This window comes from Mustela nigripes, chromosome 4 (assembly GCF_022355385.1).
Source record: "Mustela nigripes isolate SB6536 chromosome 4, MUSNIG.SB6536, whole genome shotgun sequence".
Lineage (NCBI taxonomy): Eukaryota > Metazoa > Chordata > Mammalia > Carnivora > Mustelidae > Mustela > Mustela nigripes.
The window spans coordinates 1,510,162-1,534,492 of NC_081560.1; the positions used below are offsets into that span (position 1 = coordinate 1,510,162).

At 60.7% G+C, this 24,331-nt stretch overlaps 2 protein-coding genes across 2 annotated transcripts; one reads left to right on the top strand and one right to left on the bottom strand.

Annotated features, from left to right (window-relative positions):
- Positions 1-3,843: 3,843 nt before the first annotated feature.
- LOC132015486 (uncharacterized) lies at positions 3,844-12,495 on the bottom strand. The gene is made up of 6 exons (XM_059395971.1): positions 12,383-12,495; positions 12,110-12,229; positions 11,790-12,043; positions 10,198-10,305; positions 7,954-8,147; positions 3,844-4,184 (listed from the first exon to the last, which is right to left on the bottom strand). The coding sequence occupies exons 1-6, from the start codon at positions 12,493-12,495 to the stop codon at positions 3,918-3,920; spliced, it is 1,056 nt and encodes a 351-aa protein (XP_059251954.1). The 3' UTR covers positions 3,844-3,917.
- MNX1 (motor neuron and pancreas homeobox 1) lies at positions 12,037-18,153 on the top strand. The gene is made up of 3 exons (XM_059396005.1): positions 12,037-13,703; positions 16,629-16,789; positions 17,371-18,153. Exons 1-3 carry the CDS (start codon positions 13,001-13,003, stop codon positions 17,728-17,730), a joined length of 1,224 nt encoding a protein of 407 aa, XP_059251988.1. The 5' UTR covers positions 12,037-13,000; the 3' UTR covers positions 17,731-18,153.
- The last annotated feature ends 6,178 nt before the right edge of the window (positions 18,154-24,331 follow it).

Consider the following 24,331-nt stretch of genomic DNA (forward strand, 5'->3'; position numbering starts at 1 on the left):
GTCTCATATTTATTATCTAGAGTAGAATGTTGACAGAGCCCGGGTGTTGGGCCGCGTGCTTGAGAGTTTCTGTGTTGCGGGAGCTGCAAGGTGGGGGCCGCCAGCGTGCGCCCCGCGAACATCACTCTTTGTGCTTTCTGTAAGCGTTTGCGTAACCTAATTGGGGAAAGGCTCTAATTTGATTTTACTTGGAGCAATATGGTTTCGAATTGTTATATAGATCAGCACTGTTTGGTTTCTTGTCAATGATTCATGGTACTTTAATGCCCACCAGACCAGCGCTACGGCTCCTCGTCACACACCTGGCAGCGTTCCACGATCACCTTGGCCGGAATGCCAGCCCTTTCCCTTCCCAGCTGCTGGATACCCAACCCCCTCCAGCCCAGACTCCCCAGCTCCTGCCTGCGTCCCTTCCTGGGTGCCGGATCCTCTCATCCCGGGACAACCTCCCCGCAGCCTGGAGAGCCCTGTCTGCCGGGGAGATGCCCGGACTGGGGAACAGAAAGTCCAGAGCCCGCAACCACTCTGCCCTGCACCGGGTCCATCCTGAGACCCAGTCAGAGGAGACGACTCCAAAGATCTTAAAAACTTTTCACCCCTCCTCCATTTGTTATGGTTTTTTTTTTTTTTCTGGTCCTAACTCCACAGTTTTGTTTTGGCTTTTTATTTTTTATTTTCTTTTTTTAAAAAAAGATTTTATTTATTTATTTGACAGAGAGAGAAAGAGAGATCACAAGTAGGCAGAGAGGCAGGAAGAGAGAGAGGGGAAAGCAGGCTCTGTGCCGAGCAGAAAACCCGATGTGGGGCTCGATCCCAGGACCCTGAGATCATGACCTGAGCCAAAGACAAAGGCTTAACCCACTGAGCCACCCAGGCGCCCCTAGCTTTTTCAACAATTTAAATGGTCCCCTTTTCACTAAGCTTCTACCATATTTTTAAAATTTTTTTTAAATTCTTTATGATTGAAAATAAAATTTTGGGGGGGCACCTGGGTGGCTCAGTGGGTTAAGCCTCTGCCTTCGGCTCAGGTCATGATCCCAGGGTCCTGGGATCCAGCCCTGCATCTGGCTCTCTGCTCAGCGGGGAGCCTGCTTCCCCCTCTCTCTGCCCGCCTCTCTGTCTACTTGTGATCTCTGCCAAATAAATAAAATCTTAAAAAGAAAAAAAGAAAAGAAAATTTTTTTGAAGTTTGTGGTTTCATTTATTATTTATTCATTTTTAAAGAGAGAGGGGCTGTGAGGGGGGTTTGGAGGGGAGAGACAGAGGGAGAAGGCGAGAGGGAATCCCAGGCAGGCTCCACGCCCAGCACAGGGCCCATCTCACAATCCCGAGATTAGATCTGAGCGGAAATCAAGTCAGACTCTCAACAGACTGAGCCCCCCAGGTGCCCGTCTTCTTTTTTACACACGTTATACATGATGTGATGGGGGTTTCTCATTGTTTCATAGGTTCTCTTCCAAGAAGGAACAGGTCCCTGAGCACAGAAAGGGTATTTCAAGCTACTGTCTTATCCTTCAGTGTCAAGCTGGCCACACCAAGGGGCTCACTGAGCGGCTTTGGATCCTCCTGAACAGCCATTTTCAGGGAGACAGATGGGAAAGTGCCCCCGCAGGTGTCCCCAGCCACCGCCACCCGCTCCCACACTAACAGCGGGGTGGGTGGGGGGTTGTTTGCTGGGGGCGGGCAGAAAGAGAGGGCTCCTGGGGCCCTGGGCTGGCCTATCCAGGCAGTTGCTCCGACCACCTGCAGACTGAACAGCGGACATGAAAACCTGGTCGTGTTGCTGCGAGCCCAGCCCCGACCCCACCGTGCACGGGCCTCCTCCCATTTCTGCAGATTTTCCGGGGCGCTCCGGTTGCGGAGGGCTCCTCCCCCCTTGACCCATCAGTACACAACCCTCCCTCACAACCAGAAAGCGGGGTGAGCCCATTTTTATTTTAGCCCGCAGTGACTCCGGGGTGAATCAAACGAGGTGTCCTGCCCTTTGCACCCCCAGAGAGAAGCGTTATCTGCCGGGAAGGCTGGGATTGGAGGCGCTCTGGAGCCTGGGGAAGCCGTCCGCGGGCAGGGCCCTCCCGCCCGCCGGCTTCACCTGCTCGAAAACCCTGCTCTCCGCTCGGACCGCACCCCTGCCTGAGCCCGCACCCTCCCCGCTACCATCTTGCCCCGAGAGCCGGGGGTGCGCTGAGGACGGGCGGGCACAGAGGGCGCCCCAGCGGGGAGTCAGGGAACAGGCCCAAGTCCCCAAGGTCCAGATTGGAAATGTTAAGTGTCCCCCTCCTCCCAAGGCCAGCCCAGGTCGGTGGTCTCCGGGGAGGGCCAAGCTCCGCCCAGGCTGAGGGGAGCGGCCGCGACACCTTCGGGCGCCTCGGTGCAACTCCTGTTCCCACTTCTCAAGGACACAGGCCTTGAAGGGGAGCCGGGGTCTCCGCTCCGCCGAAGCCTGAGGGCTGGGGACCTATCTGAGAGACCGACTGGTTAGAAACGCACAGAATCGGTTCCCGCCCTCAGTCCCCCTGCAAGAAAGAGGAAAGAGGGACTAGGGGCTCCTGGACACCGGCTCCGGGGTGCAACTGTCTGGCCCCGGCCCCGGCGGCCGCTTCTGGAACCCGCCCTGCGGGCGAGCGGGAGCCAGGCGGGGAGCCCCGGGAGAGGGGGCTCAGATGCGGGCCAGGGTGCGCGCAGGGGTGCCACTGTCCGCCGCCTGGCGTCGGCACCGGGGAGTCCTACAGACCTGGCTTTTGGCACCCTCCGTCTCCCACCTCGCAGGACGCGCCCTGCACACCAGGCCACTGACCCTCAGGGCAAACGAGCGCCCACGCCCAGCGGGAGGCAGCCGAGGAGGGGCCGCGGGGACCCGGAGCGCGCCCGGGAATCTGCCCCGCCCCCCTCTGTCCTCCGCGGGGCGGGTGGGCGGCCCCACCTGTGACTCTGCGCGGGGGTCGGGCGGGGGGGGCGTTTGGGGGCTGGCGTGGTGGTGGGACTGGGCGGGGAAGGGGCAGGGGGCGAGGAGGGGGCCTGGGGCCCCCAGCAGCCGGCCGCCCCGGCACGGCGGGAGGGCGCCGGCCCAGCAGCAGCCCCGTAGATCTCCCTGGGAGGAATTAGTAATTTGCCCATGAATGAAGGATGGTGGATCCCGCCCCGTTGCAGCCGAGCTCTCTCGGGCCGGCCGTTGGGTGCTTGTGGGGGAGCGAACGTCGTCGAGGAAAGGTCCACCGCGCGGTCCCGAAGCACAGGGGCGGCCCGCGGGGAGGGGGGCAGAGCGCTCCCTCGCAGAGGTCACGGGGGCCTGGAGGCCGAAGCCTGGGCGGGCGAGGGCCATGTTGTTGAAAACTGATTTAAAGTCTCGTAGGGCAACAAGTCGGGGGCAGGAATGGACCAGAAGGTGCCGGGGAGGCGGGCGCAGCGGCCTTCCGCTCTCGCTCGGCCAGCACGGGGCCGGGCCCTCGGGGGCGCGTGGGGCGTCGGCACCAAGCGAGCGGCACCCTTGGGGGACGCGGGCTCGCGCGCCCGGCGGACGGCCTGGCGGCTCCACGCGCCCCTCAGCTTCCCTGCCGGCCGCGACTAGATGTAAAACAGAATTGCAAAGAAGGGCTCGGGGTGGTGGAGGGTCCCCACCTACCCCGGAGGGAGCTGACGGCGGCCAGGGGGCGCATTCGGGCCACCTAGCTAAGACAGATGAGAAGCGAGTAGTTAAAACCCACATTATATAGTTCTGTCGGGTATAAAATTGCATGTGCTGACCCATATATTCTAACTGGAAACGGACTCGAGTCACTTAAAATATTGCAACGTCGATAGGACTAATTAATTGGAAATAAGAAACGAAAGAATACAATTAAACGAGAAGAGAATCATTTTCTAATTTAATAGAGGGACATTTATAAAGATCACAAGCTAAAAGGCATCGAATGATTCTATCGACATTCTATTAAATCAGCCCCCGCGGCCCCTGGCAGTAGGAGGCGGCCCGGGCGAGCGCAGCCTCTCCGCCCGGTTCGGTGCCTCGGTTCAGAGCCCAGGTGGGTGCCGCAGCCCCAGGGCCTGCGCCTGCGCCGGATCCGACACGCTCTTCCTGCAGAACTGCTTCTCCTCTGCCCACCGACTGTCCTCTGCCCACGGCTAGGCCCAGACACTCGCTGTTGTCCCTGGCCAGGCGACTCCTGCCTTCCCGCTTGCGAGTCCTGGGCTCACGGATATATTACAACAAAATTACTAATTGGAAAATGAAATTGTCAATAAAGCACCCCCCTCGCGTATACAATATCCTTAAATATTAAGATATTTTATTAGACCCATTTCCTAACAATAATTTATTGCAATAAAACAGACACCACAGGTCCCCTTAAATTGTCTTTTCATAATGAATAAATTTAAGCAGGCTAATTAATATATAAACTAGCCCAATTTGTCAAGTTGATTTGTATTTTAGTTAATTGTGAAAGTAATTACCACACGGTCAAATTAACAGCTTTCTGGAAATGACCAAGCCTGAGGTTTTATTTCCTTCCTGGGTGAAGAAAATTCATTTTTCCAAGCTCTTGATGTGATGAATAAAAGTCATAAATCTGGGTGATCGGTGCAGGCAGAGTCTAAATGGCTTCATATTTCATTTTAGGTTTAATAGAAATATTCATGCTCTGTTTTAATGAAATTAAATTGAGGGGGGGATGGGGTCGGTAGGCAACAGTGGCCCAGGGCTTAAAGGGACAGCGCAGGTTTTCCTCTCCCCCCCCCCATCCGCCCACAGGCCACCGCCTGGAGGTCACTTCCCACCTTCGGCAGATCTGCCAGTCCAGCTGGGGGAAAGGTCCGGTGGCCCCTGGAGCAGCCAGCTCATCTGCGGCCAGGAGGACGAAGCTGCGTGCTGGATTCCCTCCCCAGCTGCACTCTCAGGCAGCCCAGTGCCCTCTCCCACATGCCTGTGGAGGTCACTAAGCAAGGCCAGGCAGGGTCATCTTTGGGTATAGGTGCAACCCCGCCCAAATAACACCTTCCTGCTCACTGTGAGCATTTAGGCCCATGCTGTCCCTGCACGGTCCGAAGTCCACACCCCCTTCCCTTCCATCGCCTGGTGGGGACCCAGGGGAACGATGACCACCAGCTTTGGGACAGACTCTCTGAGGACCCCCAGCCTCACCCACTTACAGTTTCTGCTCCCTGCAATATCCCACTGAGCCCAGCTGCCTGCGAAGGCGACCAGGCCCCAACCAGGACTGCCAGGGTGCTGGACAACTGCCCCCAAGCCCTGGGCTGCCCAAGCCTCCCCTCTCAGGAAGAGTAAGTCTTCGGACGGCAGTTTGCCATATTCATCTGCGCTGCTGAGCCTGGAGTTTAGGGGGCCACCTTGTCATCCACTCAGGGGGCAGGAGGTCAGTGGGGCACCCCTGGACCCCAGGCCAGTCCTGGCCCAGCAGCCCCTTAATGGAGCTGATCTGTGACTTGTTGATTTCCCCTGAGCAAATAAGGCTTTGATGCAGTTCCAGCAGGAGTGGTTAGCTGATGAATTGACAAAAACTAATCAGCTTTATTGGGAAACAGGTTAAGGGCAGGGGCGTGTCAATAATTCTCAGCCTGACCCCCTCATGCATTAACCGAGGCAGGCTGATTAGAGTAAGAAGACCGGCTCGCATTTTGCACTGAAATTGCTTTCATAAACTCACCATTATTAGCAGTCGATGCGAGCAGCTAATTTAGAGAAGACATCCCAGGCATGTCACATCTATCATCCGGGTTTATGTATCATTATCTCATTTACAGAATGTCGCAGTGTAATATGTGTTTTTGGCAATAGGCTTGGCCCCGCGCCGGGATCGCGCCGCTCTTCTGAAGCAGCACAGCGGGCCCCTCGCCCCGCACCCCTGCACCCTCCGCCCCGCCTGGAGAGGAGGGCGCTGAGGGCGGGGAGCCCGGGACGCTTCCCCCGCGGGCCGCGCGAGCTGGGAGTCCCGCTGCCCTCCGCCACCACACGCACGTGCGCACACTCAAAACGCGCGCGTCCAAACAGCCGTCCACGCGCTCTCACACGCGTGCACACGTGCGCCCGCCGCCGGCCAGGCCCCAGTCCTTCTCGCGCGCGGCCCGATGTGCGAACTCGCCCCAGCCTCCGAGCCGGCCGCGTGCGCGTCCGCGGTTCTGCCCAGGACCCCCCCCCCCCGCCCCCCCCCCCCGCCCTCCCCGCTGCCGCCGCCGACCCCCGGGCCCCCCCCCCCCCCGCCCTCCCGGCTGCCGCCGCCGACCCCCGGCCCCCCCCTCGCCCTCCCGGCTGCCGGCGCGGCGGCCTGACCTTCCCACCCCGGGGCGGGCCGTTCCCCTCCCCGCGCGGCGGCGGCTCCGGGCCCAGATGCGCCCGCGCGTCCGGACCGGCCACCTGTTCCGCCGGCTAATCATCTTAATGTAAGGGCCCAGCGTCCGCGGGTTCGCGCCTCTTGCGGCGACAGACGGCGGCCCCGCGCAGGAGGCTCTCTGCCTTTCAGCGGAATTTCCCAGATGGGCCGAGGGGAGGCCGGGGCGGGTCACCAGGGGCCCTTTAACGAGTTCATTAGCCAAATTATCTTGCGGGCAGCCGGGAGCGCGCGAGCCCGGGGCAGGGGCAGGAGGCGGCGGGTCCTTCTGCGCCCCCACCCCTGGGTCTGTACGGAGCGGAGACGGCCCCATCCCGGCGGTGTCAGGAACAAGGGACCCCAGATCCAGGCGTCCGCCGCGACCTTCCATCTCCACGCCGCTCTGGCGTTGGACAGGCCGGAGCCCGCAGGCTCAAAGGCCAAGTGGGAAAACCTGATTCGAATCCCGCCACGAGGAGATTGTACCACAACCCGCAAGGTGACTGAGTGGGCTCCAGCTCCCGCCCCACCGCAGGACTGGAAGTCACCGCTGGCCCCTTTGCGGGGGGTGGGGGGACCCCTGGAGCAAAGCGCCTCGGGCTCTCAGAGACTCAGTTTGCTCGTCTGCGAGACTGGGGTCACGGCGTGTTTGCAGCTCTAACCCCTGTTGGGTGAGACCAGGCAGGCATCCCCGCAGAGCAGGAGCCCTTAGCCTTTCACAGCTGCCTTCCCAACCCACACTTACTACGGGGATGACCTCGGCTTCGGACTCCTCTTGGGTAAAACGTTCCGTGTTCAAACGGAAGGGCAGGCAGGGGCTCCTGATACAGCAGCTTCCTTCTGCCCAGCGCACGGCGCTCCCACCCGAGCTCGCCCTCCCACAGCCTGGGCTGTGATTTGGGGCCGGGTGTGGGGAGCTGCCCACGGAAGGAGCCCGGGAATCATGTCCTGGACAAGCCAGTCAAGTGCTTCCTGCAAACAGAACCACCCCCGCCCCTGCACCCCCACCCCGGCCACAAGTCCCCTCCGAGCCTCCAAGCCTGAGTTCTGTCCCTCGGGCCTGGAGGGTGCACCTGCGGAAGAGTCGGGGCAGGCCGGTGCGCGGAGAGCTCGACCACAGGCCCCGTTTGCCCGACTCCGGGGACACCCCCCCAGCTCTGGGAAACAGCACGAGAAGGGATTCATCCCCGTCCTCTCTCTCTCTCTCTCTCTCTCTCTCTCTCTCTGCAGCCTCAGCTTCTGCCACCTCAGCACTGCTAAAGAGACCAATTAGCAGGGACTTCCTGCCATTACCCGCCGGGATTCGGACATTACCGCGCGACTCTCCAGCCGCAATTTGGAGTCAGGAGGCACTAAAAAGTTCACGCACCAAAGCATTAAAACACCGCAAGCAGCGTCTTGTTAGCTGCGCTTCTCCCCCACAGCCTCCCTACCTGCAGGCCGGCGGCGGCGATGGGCCAGGCTGGGGGGGCACCGCCCAGCCCCCCACGACCCCCCCAAACGTGTGGGTCTGGTCTCCCGGGGGCAGAGCTGCCCGCAGAGCTCGGAGACCCTCTCCTTCGCTTGCAGTGGGGAGAGGGTCCCCGGGCCGGTGGGAGTCTCTAGGAAGCGAGTCTTCCGAGCTACACACCTCTGCCTGCCGGGGCAGGTGCGGGGAATGAAGCCAGAAGGCCCCAGGCCAGCGCTCACTGCCCGCGAGGGGCGGCTCAGGCGTTAGCTGACGGCCTGCGGTCACCAAGGTTGCAGCGAGCTGGAAAGGCTGACTCCGCGCGCGGCAGGGCTTGCGCTGGCTGCCTCGCTCCTGACAACCGTGAAAGAGTGAACCTGAAATGAATTTAAAATCCTCTATCAAAAACAGAAGCTACTTGGGGAAAGTTCTCCATCTCTGTTGAAGACTGTAGTGCCCCAGCTCGACTAGAGGGGCTCCCAGGACCTTGGCCGAGCTCCGTTCTCCCCGAGGTCTTGGGCGGAGTTTGTTTCTCTTTGTCACCTGGACCTTCGAATTTGTGCAACAGAGAAGCTGGAAGCCCTTTCAGATTTCCGGATTAGAAGGAAAATGTGGTGCCACAGGGAGGGCAGGGGCTGAGCATCACCCCCTCCCCCGCTGTCCACACACACACCAAGACCTGTCCCTTCTCTTCGGTGTCCACGGAAGCTGGGAGGCTGCCCAAGGTCTGAGCATAAAGCAGATATTTTTGTATCCGGAGAAAATATCCAAAAATAGAAGACTTTTAGGGTTGCTGGATTTTTAGGCACCGAAATCCTGCAGGATCCTCCTGACCTCTTAGCACAACCCCAGCACTGAGGCCCATTTAGGCTGGTCGCTTGCATCTGGAGTTGGGCCTGGTTCACAGGGACAGACCCGCAGCTTGGGGACTTGAGAGGGGAGCTCCCTTAGGGTCGGCCCCAGGGGTCTGTGGCTGCGTTTCTAAAGGTGTGACGCGAAATTCAGGTGTAAAGGGCGAGGCCAGCAAGGAAGGGCCTTGAGAAAAGGCACCCAGTGCCTCCGGCAGGGCCCACCTCTAGTTGGAGCCTTCGGTCAGCGGGGTCCCACCATTTCCAGACCCCTTTACAGGCTGAGCGCCCCCGGGTCAGGAAGGAGGCCAGCAGATCAAAGGGCAGTGCTAACAACCTGATACCTTTAGTCCGGGGGCTCTGCTGGTGGGGGGAGGGGCCACCTGCACGGATCCGCCCCTCCTCCTCCTCCTCCCTACCCTGACCCCCGGGCTTGCCTTCCGGTGACCCTAGCCCCCCCCCCCCCCCTCCCCCCACGCCCCCCCCCCCCCCACACACACACCTGTTTGACCCCAGGCCTAGCTGGCCAGGTACCCCAGGAGGCTCTGGGCTCAGATCATTTCCCTGGACTTGGGGGAAGTGGGGAGAGTGCAGGGGCCACGGAGGAACTCCCGCCGCCCAGTGCCCAGTGCCCTGCCAGGTGCTGTTCGGTTTACCTGCTCGCACCGGGAGAAAGCGACCTGTGCTTGATAAGGAACAATGCCCGCCTCCCAGGCTCCGGATGAATATATGGGCTTTATTCCCAACCTCCTAGGTTCCTAACTCCGGTTAGGCATAGACATGGGTTACAAACAGCTTTTTCTTTTGCAGTCGTTATAAACCACCGAGTCGCCTTTCTACGTCATGAGAGCAGGGTGACTGCAGGCGTACTCAGCATCGTGAAGGGAGACTGTGAAGAGAGAAAAGAGGTGCCATGCCAGGCAGGCAAGGGGCTAAGATGGGGGGAGCTGAGGAAACATGCTTGCTCAGGAAATCGAGGGTTCCCCCAGTCCTCCCAGGGCTGCTGGAGAGGGGAGTCACCTGGAGACTGGGGTAGGGAGTATTGCTGGGACCAGACCTTTGATCTCCCGCGAGGGAGGGTGAGGGCCCTCCAGCAGACGCAAGCCTCGCTCCCGTCTGCCCCAAACCTTCAAAGCCAGCTGGGCTTGATCAATACAGATGCCGGAGACAGGAAGAGCCCTAGCGCTCAGCTTCACACCTCATAAACCACACAAAGACCCCAAATTTCCAAGACCTCTCCCTCTTTCCCTGTCCCCCTCTCTTTCCATACAACTTCCCTGAAAACCTTCAATCTGTATTAACTTTTTCTTAACATCAACAGAATTTATGAAAATTTTAAAGACTTTGGCCCCATAGACTGCATCTGGCCTAACCCCTACTTCTCTAAACAAAGAAACAGAAATCCATACAAATAAAAGAGTACTGGCATCCAGTCTCATGGCAGTTGGGGGTGGCGCGACCAGGACCCCCCCCCCCAGAGGGCTTAATGCTTCTTGGATGCCTTCCTGGGTGCTCCCACAGGGGGTATGGCCTTGGGGGTAAAACCAGGTGAACTTTCCCCTGCGCGATCCCCACATACCTGTCCAGTCCAGCTTCCAGGAAGTGCTCTCTGCTGGTCTTAAGGGGAGGGACGTGCATGCCCCTTCCCCTCTCTGGCGGATTTTAAGGGGTTTAGGAGAAATAGGTACTGTGGGACAAAGAGGGGGGTGAAATCAGTCACTCTGATTTAAACACAATCTCTAAAACACAATGATCTGGTTGAAGAAATGGAGGCATTTATCGTGTGTAAACATAAAGTTTAGACTGTACCCTGTCCCCAACTAAAATATCCCTGGCTGCACATATTTTGCAGAGAAGAGGGCAGCAGTCTCTCCAAGATCAGTCTTGGGGAGTTTCATTCACTCCTCCCAGCCTCCTAAATCACTGCCCTCCATCCCAGGAGTCCCAGCCAGCACATGGAGGGGAGGTAGAGAAAGGCCTTCAGCCTTAGAGCCAGCCCCTACCCGAGGCGGGGGCCAAGACTCTCCTGGGGAAGCAGAATGACAGTCAGCATGTCGGTACTGGCCTCGAAGGGCGAAGGGCTTCCTGCCCAGAACAAGTGGCCAAGAATCTCAGGTCTCCTTCATAAACCCTCCTTCCCTAGAGCGAATGGGTGGCACAAAGAAACAGGGTCAGGGACCCCCGAGCACCGAGGGCAGCAGGTGACAGCTGTGTGGCCTCAGCGTCAGACTTGGTCCCACTTCCAACTAGGAGGCTTAACGGTTTGCTGGGGACAAGAGTCTCAACCTCTTGGCACCTCTACTCTCTGAAATGGAGAGGATAAAATCCTTCTCCTAGTGTCACAGTGAAGATTAAAGAGAATTCTAGAAAGCACATGGCATGGGGCTGTGTTCAGGGAAGTTAAGGGCTCTCCCCTCTCTGCTTAAAGGCTGGATTTCATTTCCACCACCCCAGAGACCGCATCTAAAGGCCAGATACCATGTAAATGCTGTAATTCCTATTTTACGAATTACGACTGTTTTTGCAAAGCCATATAATATCTATTCCCATCGCTGTCCCTCTATTTCCAGCTAGTATTGTGTGTCTCCAAATTACCCTGTTTTAATGAAGAAAGAAAAAATTTCAGCTCTTGCCAATAGAATCACCGCAGTCGACTCTTGCCAAGGCAAAAAGCCTTTTGAAGGGAAACTAAATGATCCCCACACTTACCTTCAAAAAAAAAAAAAAAAAATCCCTCCTGTAGCAACCTGATCTGTTAATTTTGAAGTTTACCTGCCCAGATTTTTCCTTCCTCCTCTGCCCCTCCCACGCCCCTACCCTTTACTCACCTCTCACCTGCTTAGGGAGCTGGCTTCAAGGACCCACACCCCCTCCTGCATTCTTTCCCCTGCGGGGGCCAGAGAGCTGTTCTAGCTGAGCTATTGACAAAGCCTGGTACTGGGGGCTGCCTGACTCCCCGACCTGCATGTTGATTTTTCCCGCTTCAGAAAAGCCCTTGGAAGTGCTTTTACTGTAAATATTTGAAGTGTGTGTATGGGGACGGCAGGGGTGGGCGTGAAGTCTGATTCTCACTCCACTACCTTGCTCAGCCAGGGGAAGCCCTGTCGCCCGAGTTCCCAAGCTGCAAGTAGGGAGAGAAGAGAGGCTGCATTTTCCTGCCTGGGGACTAACCAGGGTCAGGATGACCGGCCTCGGGAGGACTCCCGGCTCTCGCAGGCTCTCCAGAACCAAGGTGGGTGCTGCCTCTTGCATGCCATGGGTGTCCTTCCGCAGAGAATAAGCGCTCTGTCACCAAGGATCCTGTCACTGGCAGATGGGCGACGTCTCCAAGTCGACCTGGGTCCTGCAGGCCGCGGGGCTCACAGACCCTGCCCTCTCTGCCTGGACCGGGCAGGGGCTCAAGGCAAGGACTAGTGGAAGGCAAACTCGCTCACACACATACACGCGACACCTGAAAAGCACGGGACTTCCCAGAGATGAGAAGGTTCAACCTGCAGAGGGGTGACGACAGGGACACAATCTGCTCCCAGGCACCCTGGAGACCCAGGAGCAGGGCCTGGCGACCGGTGTGGTCTTCGTGCTGCTGCCGAAATGCAGCCAGGCAGCTGGATCTGCAAACCACGCGGGATCCCCGGCGCAGAAGCGCAGGAACTCAGGTGCCGGCGAAGGGACGCGGGAAGAGCGCACGCCGCGGGCCCCAGGGGCCGCCGAGGCCAGAGCCGGGCCGCGTGTCTCCGGAGCTGGGCTCAGACGGCGGGGCCCACACTGGCACGCAGAGGTGCCGGCGCCCGCAGTCCCGCTCGGCACTTGCAGGAAGGCGGGCAGGGTCCCTAGGCTGAGCCTCCGAGTGTGGCAAGGGCGGTCTCCGCCCCGCCATCGCGGCGCAGCCCCCGGGTTGTTTAGGACCCCGCGGCGCAGGGGCGGGGCGGCAGGCGGCCGGGACGGTGACAGGTGCGCCCCTCGGCCAATGGCCGGGCCGGCGCCCCTCCCTGAGCCCCCGCCGGGCGCGCCAATCGGCGGCCGCGCTGCGCTTCAAGTGCGCGGAGGGGCGCGGGTCCCCACTACGGCGCCAGCGGCCTCGGCGCGGTCGCCCGAGGGTCCAGCGCACTGAGCCGGGCTCCCCGGCCCGGCGCGCCCAGGCACTTGCGTGCGAGTTTGTGCGAGCGCGTGAGAGCGCGGCCCGGGGCGGGGCCCGCCCGGAGGAGGCGCCCGGACCATGGTCACCCTCGGCTGAGTTTCCGGCGGCGACTTTGATTATTGGCAAATAATCACCATAACAATACCGAACCCGGGGCTTGTCGCCGCCGCGCCAGGACTCCGCGAGCCCGCACCCGGCCGCGCCGCCCGCCGCCCGGCCCCGCTCGCCAGCCCCAGACGAGCCGATGGAAAAATCCAAAAATTTCCGCATCGATGCGCTGCTGGCCGTGGACCCCCCGCGATCGGCCTCGGCGCAGACCGCGCCGCTGGCCCTGGTCACGTCGCTCGCGGCCGCCGCGGCCGGCCCAGGAGGCGGCGGCGGCGGCGGGGCGAGCGGCGGCGGGGCGAGCGGCGGCTGCAGCCCCGCGTCCTCGGAGCCGCCCGCGGCGCCCGCCGACCGTCTGCACGCCGAGAGCCCCTCGCCGCCGCGCCTGCTGGCCGCGCACTGCGCGCTGCTGCCCAAGCCCGGCTTCCTGGGCGCGGGCGGCGCGGGCGGAGGCGCGGGCGGCGCGGGCGGCGGACCCGGGGGGCCCCACCACCACGCGCACCCTGGCGCCGCCGCAGCCGCGGCCGCGGCCGCCGCTGCCGCCGCCGCCGCGGGGGGCCTGGCGCTGGGGCTGCACCCCGGGGGCGCGCAGGGCGGCGCGGGGCTCCCCGCGCAGGCGGCGCTCTACGGCCACCCGGTCTACGGCTACTCGGCGGCGGCGGCGGCGGCCGCGCTGGCCGGCCAGCACCCGGCGCTCTCCTACTCCTACCCGCAGGTGCAGGGCGCGCACGCTGCGCACCCCGCCGACCCCATCAAGCTGGGCGCCGGCACCTTCCAGCTGGACCAGTGGCTGCGTGCGTCCACCGCGGGCATGATCCTGCCCAAGATGCCCGACTTTAACTGTGAGTACCGCGCGGGCGCCGGCGCCCGCGGAGGAAGGGAGGGAGGAAGGGGGGTCCTGGCACAGGGCTTTCCCGCGCGCCCTCCTCCACCGCGCCTCCTTCATCTTGCTCTCGGCTCTGAACGCGCGGCGGAGGCGCCGCGAAGCCGCCTGGGCTCCGCCCGGGGCCCGCGAAGACTTATGTGGACTGCCCGCTGTGGGACTGGCAGCGAAAGGATTAAAATGGCCACGCGCGGGCCCTGCTCTCTCTTCCTCTCCTAATGGGAAGGGGCAGCGGGAGGTGTGAGACTAAAACCTAATGATTAACCGGCGGGCTGGAAGAGAAGGAAGTGGTGGGGGAAGGCGAGTCAAAGAGCGCCCAAGTTAGGCCGGCCTGGGGATCGAGGTCACCTAAACCAGGGGCTTATCTCCTGGGAAACGAACTTGAATTAGGTACCGCATTGTGGGTTTTGGAGAGACCCCCTACCTCTACCCCAGCCCCTCTCAGGAGGAGAGATTCAGGAACAGAGAACAAGAAATGGGCTTCAAGAGGCCAGGGCCACAAGGCCAGGTCCCTGGCTCTGCTCTGGCCCTTTGCAGAGGTGCTGGCTGCCTCTGTAAGGGTGCTTGGGCCACGGTGTGATGTCCAGTAGGCAGATGGCCGGACTTGAACAGAGCCGTGGTGGGCTTCTTCAGAAGGGGAGATGTGCCTCTTTCACGAACCCCACTGTAGGGATTGGCAGGTGCCCACCCAGAATTGGAGGCTCCCATTAGGCGGAACCCCTCCCCAGGACAGAAGCCAGGACGGCTGGCCGGCCCCAGCCTGGGAGCTGCTGGGTTGTGGGCAGTATGCTTGCCAGGCAGGGGGTACGCCTCCGGAGGCCTGAGCCCACCCGACTTTTTGGATGGGCACAAGGGGTTGGCGTTCTGGGGAGTCTCAATCTTCCGTCTGCTCCCCGCACCGGGCTCCACGGAGAGGCTGATGCGGGAGACTTCATGCTTTCTGCCGCAGAACACCCAAACAAAGAGACCCCATTGTTTCCTTCTGAGTGGATGTGCTTAGACTGGTGACATGCAGGCGTAGGAGAGGAAAAAAGCAAAGAAGAAAACAAAAATAAACCCTTGGCAGAATTCAGATTCCTCTGCTAGAAGCCACGGTTGTGACTAAACAGAGAAAAGCTAGGGGCCTGAGAGCTGCAGAAGTCACAGGCGGGTGAGAAAATCCCAGCCTGCCGACTGTTTGCCCGTAGCCACCACAGGCTTTCTGCAGCTCAGCTCCCAGAAGACCCTAATGGCCACGGAGCCCGCAGCCTGTCCAGGTGGAAGTCAGCCCCTTCGGATCTGCAGCAGGGAAAGCGGGGACTCACCTTTCAGCTTGGGGCAAACATATCTGAACTTACCCATCCCGGGTCAGCCAAACTCCGGCTCTTCCTGGGCTCGACTGTGAACAGAGCCTCCCACCCCTTCTGATGGCACTCGTGGATGTTCCCTTATGATCTGCATGTCCCAGAGCCTGGGAAGCTTAATCTCCCACTGAGGGGTGGTGATCTACACACACACACACACACACACACACACACACACACACACAAACACACGCTTCTTCTGGGTGCTGGGTTCCCTGCCACCCGCCCCCAACCCACGGTGCTTTCCTGCGTGAAGCTCAAGGTCGCTCAGAAAATTAGCACAAGTCCCATTCCTTCTGCCATCCCTGTTTCCTAATGTTGACCTAGAGGTAGCTGAATTAGAAAAGGAATCTAAATATCAAATCTTAAAAGGCGATAATAAACAGGCCAGGATGCCGGAATGTGTTTTGAGAGTCCCTTCCTCTGGTCGCAGGAAAACCCGTTTGGTTTCCTTTAATTGGTTGTCTCTTCTGTTGGATGGCATTTCTCAAACGGTCCCTTTGGAGCCAGTGTTTTAATTAAAGTTCTAATGTATTGTCGAGTTGGGAATTGGGGCCTCATTTAACTAAAGCTGGGGGCGTGGGCCTTCCGTAAAGCAAATTGCCCCCCCCCCCGGGGGGGGGCCTGAGCCCAGCCTACCGGCTGGCCTCTTTTCTTCCCTTTCGTTTATTGTCTAACACTTGTCAGGCTCCTGGGAAATCAAGGGAAGTCTCGTTTTGAGGTCATAAAATTCTCTGTGATGTAACCGTGTGAACGTATGTAAATTCAGCCAAGGGACCTCCTTGCGCGTTCAGAAAGCCAGATCCCCGCTTGGCCTCAGCCTTCAATTTGTGAAGTGAGAGCTGTTCTGGAAAGGCGTCCAGTCTCCCGGGGCTTTGCTCCTCCGCAGCCTGGAGGCAGGGCTGTCAGGAAGAATTTTCAGGGGGGAGTGGGCCGGGTTCTCATCGGCCCGAGAGGCGGTCCTTCTCCTTCCCGCTTCCTCCTGTCTTGGCCTTGGCCCTGCCTCTCCGGTAGCTGAGGACGCGGTGCTGGGAATCCTGCACCGGCTCCTTGCTGGTCAGGAGGACATGGGGCTGCTGATTCCCAGACCTGTTTGTATTTGTGGCTGAGCTGGGGGAGGCTGGCCGAGGAGTGGAGAGGAGCTGTACCTGTACCTCTCCGCTCTCACTGTCTTGCCTGTCAACTTCTGCACTGCACACCACCACCACCACACCCCCGCTGCCCCCAGGTGAAGGGGGCTGCCCTGGCTGATAGGCTCTCTTTAATCAGAACATCCAGACCCTGAGTTTTAAAAAAAAAAAAAAAAAGAAGTCCCATTAAACCCAAACCCGTATGTCTGTCCCTGGTATCCAGGTCCTGGGCTCGTCCGGTCATCCGGTCCCTTGGGGAGAGGGCGCTGACACTGAAGAAAAAGCAGTAACTCAGCAGGGTCCAGGAGGCCAGGTGGCAGACGTGGGTGGTGGGCTCTGGGGCACTGGGGGCCCTACGGGAGGTCGGAGGACTGCGTCAGGCTGCAGGCCTCACGCCCCTCTCTGTCCCAGCCCAGGCACAGTCCAGCCTGCTGGGGAAGTGCCGCAGGCCGCGCACGGCCTTCACGAGCCAGCAGCTGCTCGAGCTGGAGCACCAGTTCAAGCTCAACAAGTACCTGTCGCGGCCCAAGCGCTTCGAGGTGGCCACGTCGCTGATGCTCACGGAGACCCAGGTACGCAGCCCACCCCACCACACCACCAGCCGGCCTCCTAGGGGACACTCTTCCCTCTGCACTCCTGGCACCTGGAGCGGAGCCTCCTGACTTTAGGGGGACGACTGACGTCCGAGGGGAGAGTTCGTGTTGGCCTCGCTGGGGTTCATGCACCAAGCCCCGAGGTCTGATCCAGCAGGCTGAGGTCAGACCTCGAACTTTGCGCTTGAAGGACCCTCCACGCACTCCCCCCACTCTGAAGCTATGGTCCCCAGGCCATGTTCAAGAAATTTTATTCCAGAAAGAGAGGGAACATCTTGAGATTTACAGGTATGGACGCTAGCTGCTCCGGCCCTTCCTGGGCAGTGGGAGAGCACCCCTAGAAAAGGACCGGAGTCCAGCAGTGGAGGTCCGAGTCTGGGCTTCCCTGGAAACCCCCAGCCCCACTCCTGGGTTTGCTGATGCCCAGGCATGGGAAGCTGCTTCCCCCTGGAGCTTCCGTGTCCCCTGCTCTGAAGCCCAAGGTGCAGGTGCTGAGCTGGGGGCCTCACAAACGGTGGGGATGGAGGTGGCCGCTTCCTCACAGCCTCTCATGCTCTCAGGTGAAGATCTGGTTCCAGAACCGGCGCATGAAGTGGAAACGCAGCAAAAAAGCCAAGGAGCAGGCCGCGCAGGACGCCGAGAAGCGGCAGGGGGGCGGGGGCGCCAGCAAGGGGGGCGCAGAGGACAAGGGAGAGGAGGAGCTGCTGGGGCCGCCGGTGGTCGGGGACAAAGGCAGCACACGCCGCCTGCGGGACTTGAGGGACAGTGACCCCGAGGACGATGAGGACGACGAGGACGAGGACCACTTCCCCTACAGCAACGGTGCCGGCACGCATGCCGTCTCCTCCGACTGCTCCTCCGAGGCCGACTCGCCACCTCCGCGGCCCGGGGGCCCTGGGCACCAGCCCCTGCCCCAGTAGGGGCCCCGTGCCCCAGGCAGCCAGCAGCCGGGCCAGCCTGTCCAGGTCCAGCCCCGCAGGCCTGTGAGCCAGGCCACCAGCCGTCCCTCTGGGGCTGCCCGTTTGGGCTGCTCTTCGAGGGACAGAGAGAGGGAGGCCCAGCGGGTTCAAGCTTGAACTCCTGCTCTTTTTAATTTCATTTTGGTTAGTGTTGGGGGCCGTGCTTGTGAGAAGAGCTGACAGGTACCAGAGGGAGTCTCGTACCCCCTCTTCCCGAATGGAGAAGGCGCGAACCTCCAGTGTTGGACGACCTGGAAGACTTGAAACCTTCTCCAGAATGGCCATTCTGCTGAGTATGGAAAAAGGGAGAATGTTTTGTGCTCACCTGTCTTGGGGGGGACTTTATATCATGAGCATTCAAACTGCTGGAAATCTCAACCTGTACTGTCTTTATTTTTGTATATTGTATTTATACATATATATATATATATAAAGAAGCGTCTAATTATGCATGCTAAATTATTATTTAGCTTCTCCCATCGCCCACGATGGAATGTAAAATAAATTGGTTTTTTACTGGACGTGAGTGCAGATCTTTGGGGAGTGAGTTGGAAAAGCCGCTGCACTGTTTTGTTGTTGAAATGATGGGGTGTGGCGAATTCCACGATTGACAGCAAAAGGTGCAAATCAGAAGGACAAAGAGGCGTCGGGAACACCGCCTCTCCGGGGCTGTGTCGCAGGCGGGGCCCCTGGTTCCCGTCGCCGGGGAGTCCTAGCAGCCGGATGTTGGTAAAAATACCTGAGACCAGGGTCAGCGCGCGCCCCGGTGCGTGAATCTCAGGAGAGCAACTTCGGACCCCGAGTATTTAGCTTTTCATTTCCTTGAGGCTCTTGCTTCACCGGCGTGGAAACGCACCATCGAATGTTTCAGCAAATAAGCTTGAAAACGACGAGAAGATTTTCCCGGCGTCTGGGGGTCCGAAGGCCTCGAGTAACCCCGGGCTTCTCCCCGGCTCCCTCTCCCGCAGGACCTTCCCGGCTCCGGGTAGGAGCCGCGTTCCTGGGGTCTGTGCACGTGTCCGCAGCAAGTGTCGGGCGACCGGATGGCCTGGGGGGAGGGGGTTGCTGCGGCGGCTCTGGACTGATCCAGCCCGCGGCGGGCGCCCCCCATCACCCGCCGAGCCCGCCGCCGCTCCACCTGCGCGCCCCCCGCCGCTCCGCTTCCCCCACGCCGGGCCGCGGCCGCTCGTGGGCCGAGAGCAGAGAGGCGGCCTGGGCAGGCGGCTTCTCTCTCCCTCCCTCGTGCCCTCCTCCGTCCTTCGGTCTCTGCCTCTTCCTCCCCGGCCCCCGGGCGCCCGGCGAGCGCCCCTCCCCCCGCGCGCCCTCTCCCCGCACCCCTCCCGGCTGATGAATGAGTTCACAAGGGCCAGGCGTTTCATTTGGGTGATTACCGCGGGCCTGCGGGGCCACTCCTCTACCTTGGGGCCGGGGCGAGATTAATGCCCTCTCCGGCAGCTCATTATCACCCCGGCTCATTCCGTGAAGCGCAACGTCCGCCGAGGCCTGGCGGGCGCAGCCAGAGCCGGCGGCAGCAGCTGCGGGCAGGGCGCGGGCCGCGGCCGGGCGGGTCCAAAGGTGCTCTGGGGGGCCGGGGACTGGCTGTGCAACTGGTGGGAAGCCCGAGGGCCCCGAGAAGGCGGGTGGCGACAGGAGAGGGCGGCTGGGGAGGGAGAGAAGAGAAACACAGATGCCTTTGCGGGATCAAAACCAAACCAAACCTTGGCCATCTGCGTCGAGGGCGCTTTAATTTCTAACACAATGGAGCAGCTCAGCCCGAAGCAATCTCTTCCCCCCGCTGCCTTCAGTGCGGGGCCGCCCTCGGCTCAGCGCGGGGCAGCCGGGCCTGCGGGTTGCCCCCGCCCCGCCCCAGAGACAGAACCGCCTGCGGGTCGGGAAGGCCGGCTCGCGCCGCGCGCGGGGAAGCGGAGCCCTGAAGGCCGCCGAGCGTCCTGACCCCGCCGCGGCCCGCAGAGCGCGCGCGCCTTTGGCGCGGGGACTTGGCGGCGGGGAGGCCCGGCCCGCGGCCCCAGCGCCTGCAGCCAGCTGCCTAATCGCGGCGGAATTTATCTCGCTAATAAATTTAATGATCAATTCGTTCTTGTCATAGTAGCTCTTCCCCAAATCAATTATAGCAAATTTAAATATAATCACTGGCTCATCCTCACCCACTCCGGGCACGGCGAACAATTCATTCCGCCTAATGAACGGCCGCCAGGCCCTGCTCCTCCCGCCTCGCGGGGCGTGCCCCCCACCCGGCTGCCCGCGCCAGTGAGAAGTCTGCAGCCCCATTCAGGACCCTGTTTCCACGACCTGGAGCCAGGTCCTCGCAGTACGGGTCCAGGGACACAAGCCCACGCTCCACGGGGGCATCCCGGTGGCCTCTCCGAGTTCCACACAGCGAGGGTGCCAGTGGAGACCTGCAGCCCCGAGGGCTGGGTCCCCAGCGAGGCCCCCACCCAAAGTGGAGCCGGCTCCTGCGAGAACCCCAGCCAGACTGGACGGACCCCTGCCTACCAAGGACCGGAGCCTGAGCTCGCTTCTCTTCACACTAGTGGGAGGTTCTCCTTCGTTCTCAGAAGACAGACATTGCTCTGGCAGTGTTCCAGCATGTGCAGAAGGATGTGGACACAGTCTTTCTTGTGACAAGGAAACCAATCTAAACGTATCTTCCAGGCGACGGCACACACGTCTCTTGTCCAGTCCTGGCGGGTGGCCCAGGGTCCCAGGCCCCTACAGAAGCTTTAATAGCCAGAGCCTGAGAAGTACAGAAACGACTAGAACCTAGAGGAAGTGTCTGTTCCTTGTGAGGTGGGCCTTCCACATCCCAGCCCCTGAGGGAAGTCAGCTTGGCAAGATCAGCTTAAAAGACTTCCTATGACACCAAAAGCAAACATAGGCCAACGGGATCATATCAAACTTGAAAACTTTTGCACAGCAAAGCAGTCAACAGAATGAAAAGGCAACCCAGGACTGGGAGAAGATATTTATAAATCATATATCTGATACGGGGTTAATATGCCAAAATGTAAGAACGTATACAACTCAACAACAAACGCACGAATCCAGTTTAAAAATAGGCAAAGGGCTTGAATAGAGATTTTTCTGAGGTGGACATACAGATGGTCGGCAGCAGGGAAAGACACCACCGCCAGCCACCAGAGGGGAAATGCGGGTCAAAACCACACTGAGATACCACCCCTCACCCACACCTCGGCTGTTGCAAAAAAACGAAAACAGTAACAGGCCCCGGGAGGATCCGAGACGCGGCCTTCGTGCGCTGCGGGGAAGAGCCTACTGCAGTGCAGCCGCTGCGGAAAACAGGATGGAGTTTCCTGGAAAACACACGACAAAACCCCAGCAGTCCTGCTTCGGGCTGCCCGTGCACGAGCCCTGGGCATGGGATCGGGAAGCGAGGCCGGTCCACGCGCGCTCGCGGCTGCGGCGTCCGCTGGGGACCAGAGAAAGCAAGAGGACTACACGGGCACAAAGGGGTATCATTCGGCCTTTGAGGAGGAAGTCCTGCCACCTGACGCACTTTGAGGACCTTGTGCCCGCGACAAGCCTCCACAGCTGTCCTTACACGTGCACTCTCGGTGGTCGTCGGGGCCTGGGAGGAGGCGAAGGAGCTTCCAGTGGGTTCGGACTTTCAGTCTGGGGAGGCGAGAGGATCCCAGAGACCTTTTGCCCAAGCCCAGTGAACAGTACCGCGCCGGCACCGCGGGCGGCTCCGACGGGCCTTCCTCCCGCTCCCTCCCTCCCTTCCTGCAAGAGGGGCCGGACTTGCTGTGGGAAATCCGAAGCACAGACAAGGTCCAGGAGGGGCGGCCCCGGACCGGGCCAGGACGGCTTCTGGCGATCCCAGGCTGCGCTGTAGAGCGCCCGCCCCGAACTCCAGGTCCGGGCGGGGCCGTAGAGCGCCTCCGGGGCCTGCGGGGTAACTCGGCCCTGCGGCCTCCCCTGCGCCGCCCCCTCCAGCCCCGGGTCCCGGGGTGGCCAGGCCCGGGCTGCGCTGCTGCGCCGGGGAGTGGCCCGCAGAGCGGTGGGGGTGGCGCAGGGGCTGCGGCGGGACCGGGCGGGGCTCGCGGGCGGGGCCGGGGCGGGGTGGCGGCGTGGGGGCGTGCTCCCCGCAAACGCGCGGCCCCCAGCCGGTATCAAAGTCCTGCGGCGCGCTGGGTCTCCCCCGTCAGACTAATCCCTCCGGAGGTGGGACCTGCGCCGCGAACGCCGCGCCGCTCCGCACCACAAGGGCAAATGTGTTTTTCAGATTTGGTTTTTATGGTCGGATTAAAGTTTATTTTCCATAATAGGGCACCTAATAAAACTCAGAAAGCCGGGTCGGGCCTCCAGCTGGCGGCCTCGTTTAACACTTTCACTTCGTAAATCCCGCACCAGGTGTGTCCCCAACTGGACGCCGAGAAACCCCCTCCCCCCCCGCCAGGTCCAGCGAGCGGGCGGGCCGGGGCGGGTGGGGGCGGGTCTTCTCCCCCCTCGGAGGCCTCCCCGGAGGCCCGCGCCCCCACATGCCCGCCCCCCCCCCGCCCGCTCGCCCCCGGCCCCGCGCCGACCCCGCGCACCTGCCGCCCCCCAGGTGTACACAAGGTTCCGACAATGTGCGGCTCCTCCGGGCCATTGTCCGCCCGCCCTCCGGCAGGACAAAGGGTGCCCCCACCCCGGGCGGCCTCAGCGGTGGGGAGGAGCGCGGGGGGGGGGGGGATCGGCGGGCGCGGTTTACCCAGCTGGGGGGAGGAACAAAGCCCCGCCGCCTTATCTCGGTGGGGCGCGGGGTCAGGCCCGGGGCGCAAGGGGGGCGGGAGGGCCAGCCGGCCGACGTGGGGCCGAGGTGGGGTCGCCGAGCCCGGTCCTGCGGGGTGGGGGGGAGGGGGAGAGGCGGGCTCCCGCCCTGAGCCTGACGCGGTGACCCGTCGCCCCTGCTGCTCCGGCTGCCCCGACCTCGCCAGCCCCGGGATGGGAAAGGGGCGCCTGAGACGCTCCCACGAGGTCTGGGGGCGCCGGGCAGAGGCAGTGGGAATCGGGAGCGCCGCGCAGCGCCTGCGGTTAGGGTTCCAAGTTCACCCATTTTCATCATAATGCCTCCGGTTTTCCTGCCGGTGGTTAATGCTCCTCTCCACCTTCCCCATTAATATCCTTTCTTCCAAGCGTAAAATTTCCCCCTCTCGTGAAATAACACCTAGAAAAAGGAGAACCAGGGTCGTCTGGGAGAGGGGTTAGTGCCGAGAGGAGGGCGGCCCTGTCCCCGGAGCCGGCCGCCGTGAGCTCCAGGCAGGCGGCGGGCAGGAGGCTTAGCTGCCTCCCAGTCCCCGCCAAGCAGAGGCTCGGGGCGGGGGGAGGGCGTGCTTCTGGTTGTTTATAACAGAGAGGCCAACACCACGACAGGAAACTTGCAGTTTTTCTAAAATAGATTTATCTGTAAAACAAATGCACACACAAAATTTTTTTTTTTCTGGGGCTGCAACATATCCTCAGCACTTCTTACCACCCTGGTGGGTTTATCCTGGTGATGAAATGTTCTGGGGGGGATCAGAGTCCCACATATGCCCTCGGATTGGGGCCTGTGGGACACTGTAGCCTCCCACCTCTCAAAACAGAGAATTATAGCCAACTCCTGCAGTCATTAATTCAACCAAACTTTCTGAATACCTGCTAAGTTAGACGTGGTTCACCCGGTTCCAAGCACTGAGACACACGTGAACAGAACAGGGGAATCTCCATCCTCCTGAGTTACATTGTAGCAGGAAGAGAAGAATAACAAATACATAAGCTATACAATGTAAAAGGCCAGTGAAGACATGAGGTTATGTGCAGGGTAAGGTAAGGCCAAGGTGGATGGGACCGCAGCCGCCACCTGGAACCTCATCCTGGGCCCGAGATGTGCAGCCTTAACGGCAGCGTGAGGAGGCGAGCCTGATGCCAGCTGTCTCCTTTCAGTGGCTGGGGGAGGGGGTGCTTGAGGAATTGTGCAGGACACTGATCTAAGGCCCAGACCACCACGTGCCCACTTCCTAACCCTTCTGTTGGAGTAAATATTCCAGAACACAGAATAGAGAGGCGTGTGGGCAGTGCAAACAGGAATTTTGAGCGAAAAATAGAGCACACGTGTGATTTTTTTTCTTCTTTTATTGAGGTCCAATTGACATATAACACTTTTAGTTTTAGGTGCCTATTTTCTTTTTTTAAGATTTACTTATTTTAGGGAGGGGGAGGGGTGGAAAGAGAGGGAGAAGGAGGGAATCTCAAGCAGGCCCCACACTGAACAAAGAGCCTGATGCGGGGCTCCATCCCATGACCTTGACATCATGACCTGAGCTGAAACCAAGAGTCAGACGCTCAACCCACTGAGCCACCCAGGTGCCCCTGGGATCATCGAGCCAACAGAACACCTCCCTCCGCCCCACCCCAGGTGTATCTCCTCAGCCCAGGCTCTCCAGACCATGAGGTGCAGAGAGCACACCCTCAAGGTCTCCCAAGGCCGCTGTAGCCCAGCAGAGTCTGGGAGAAGATGTTGTGCTGTAGGGGTGAGGGAGGAGGGGCCGGTGCGGGTGCC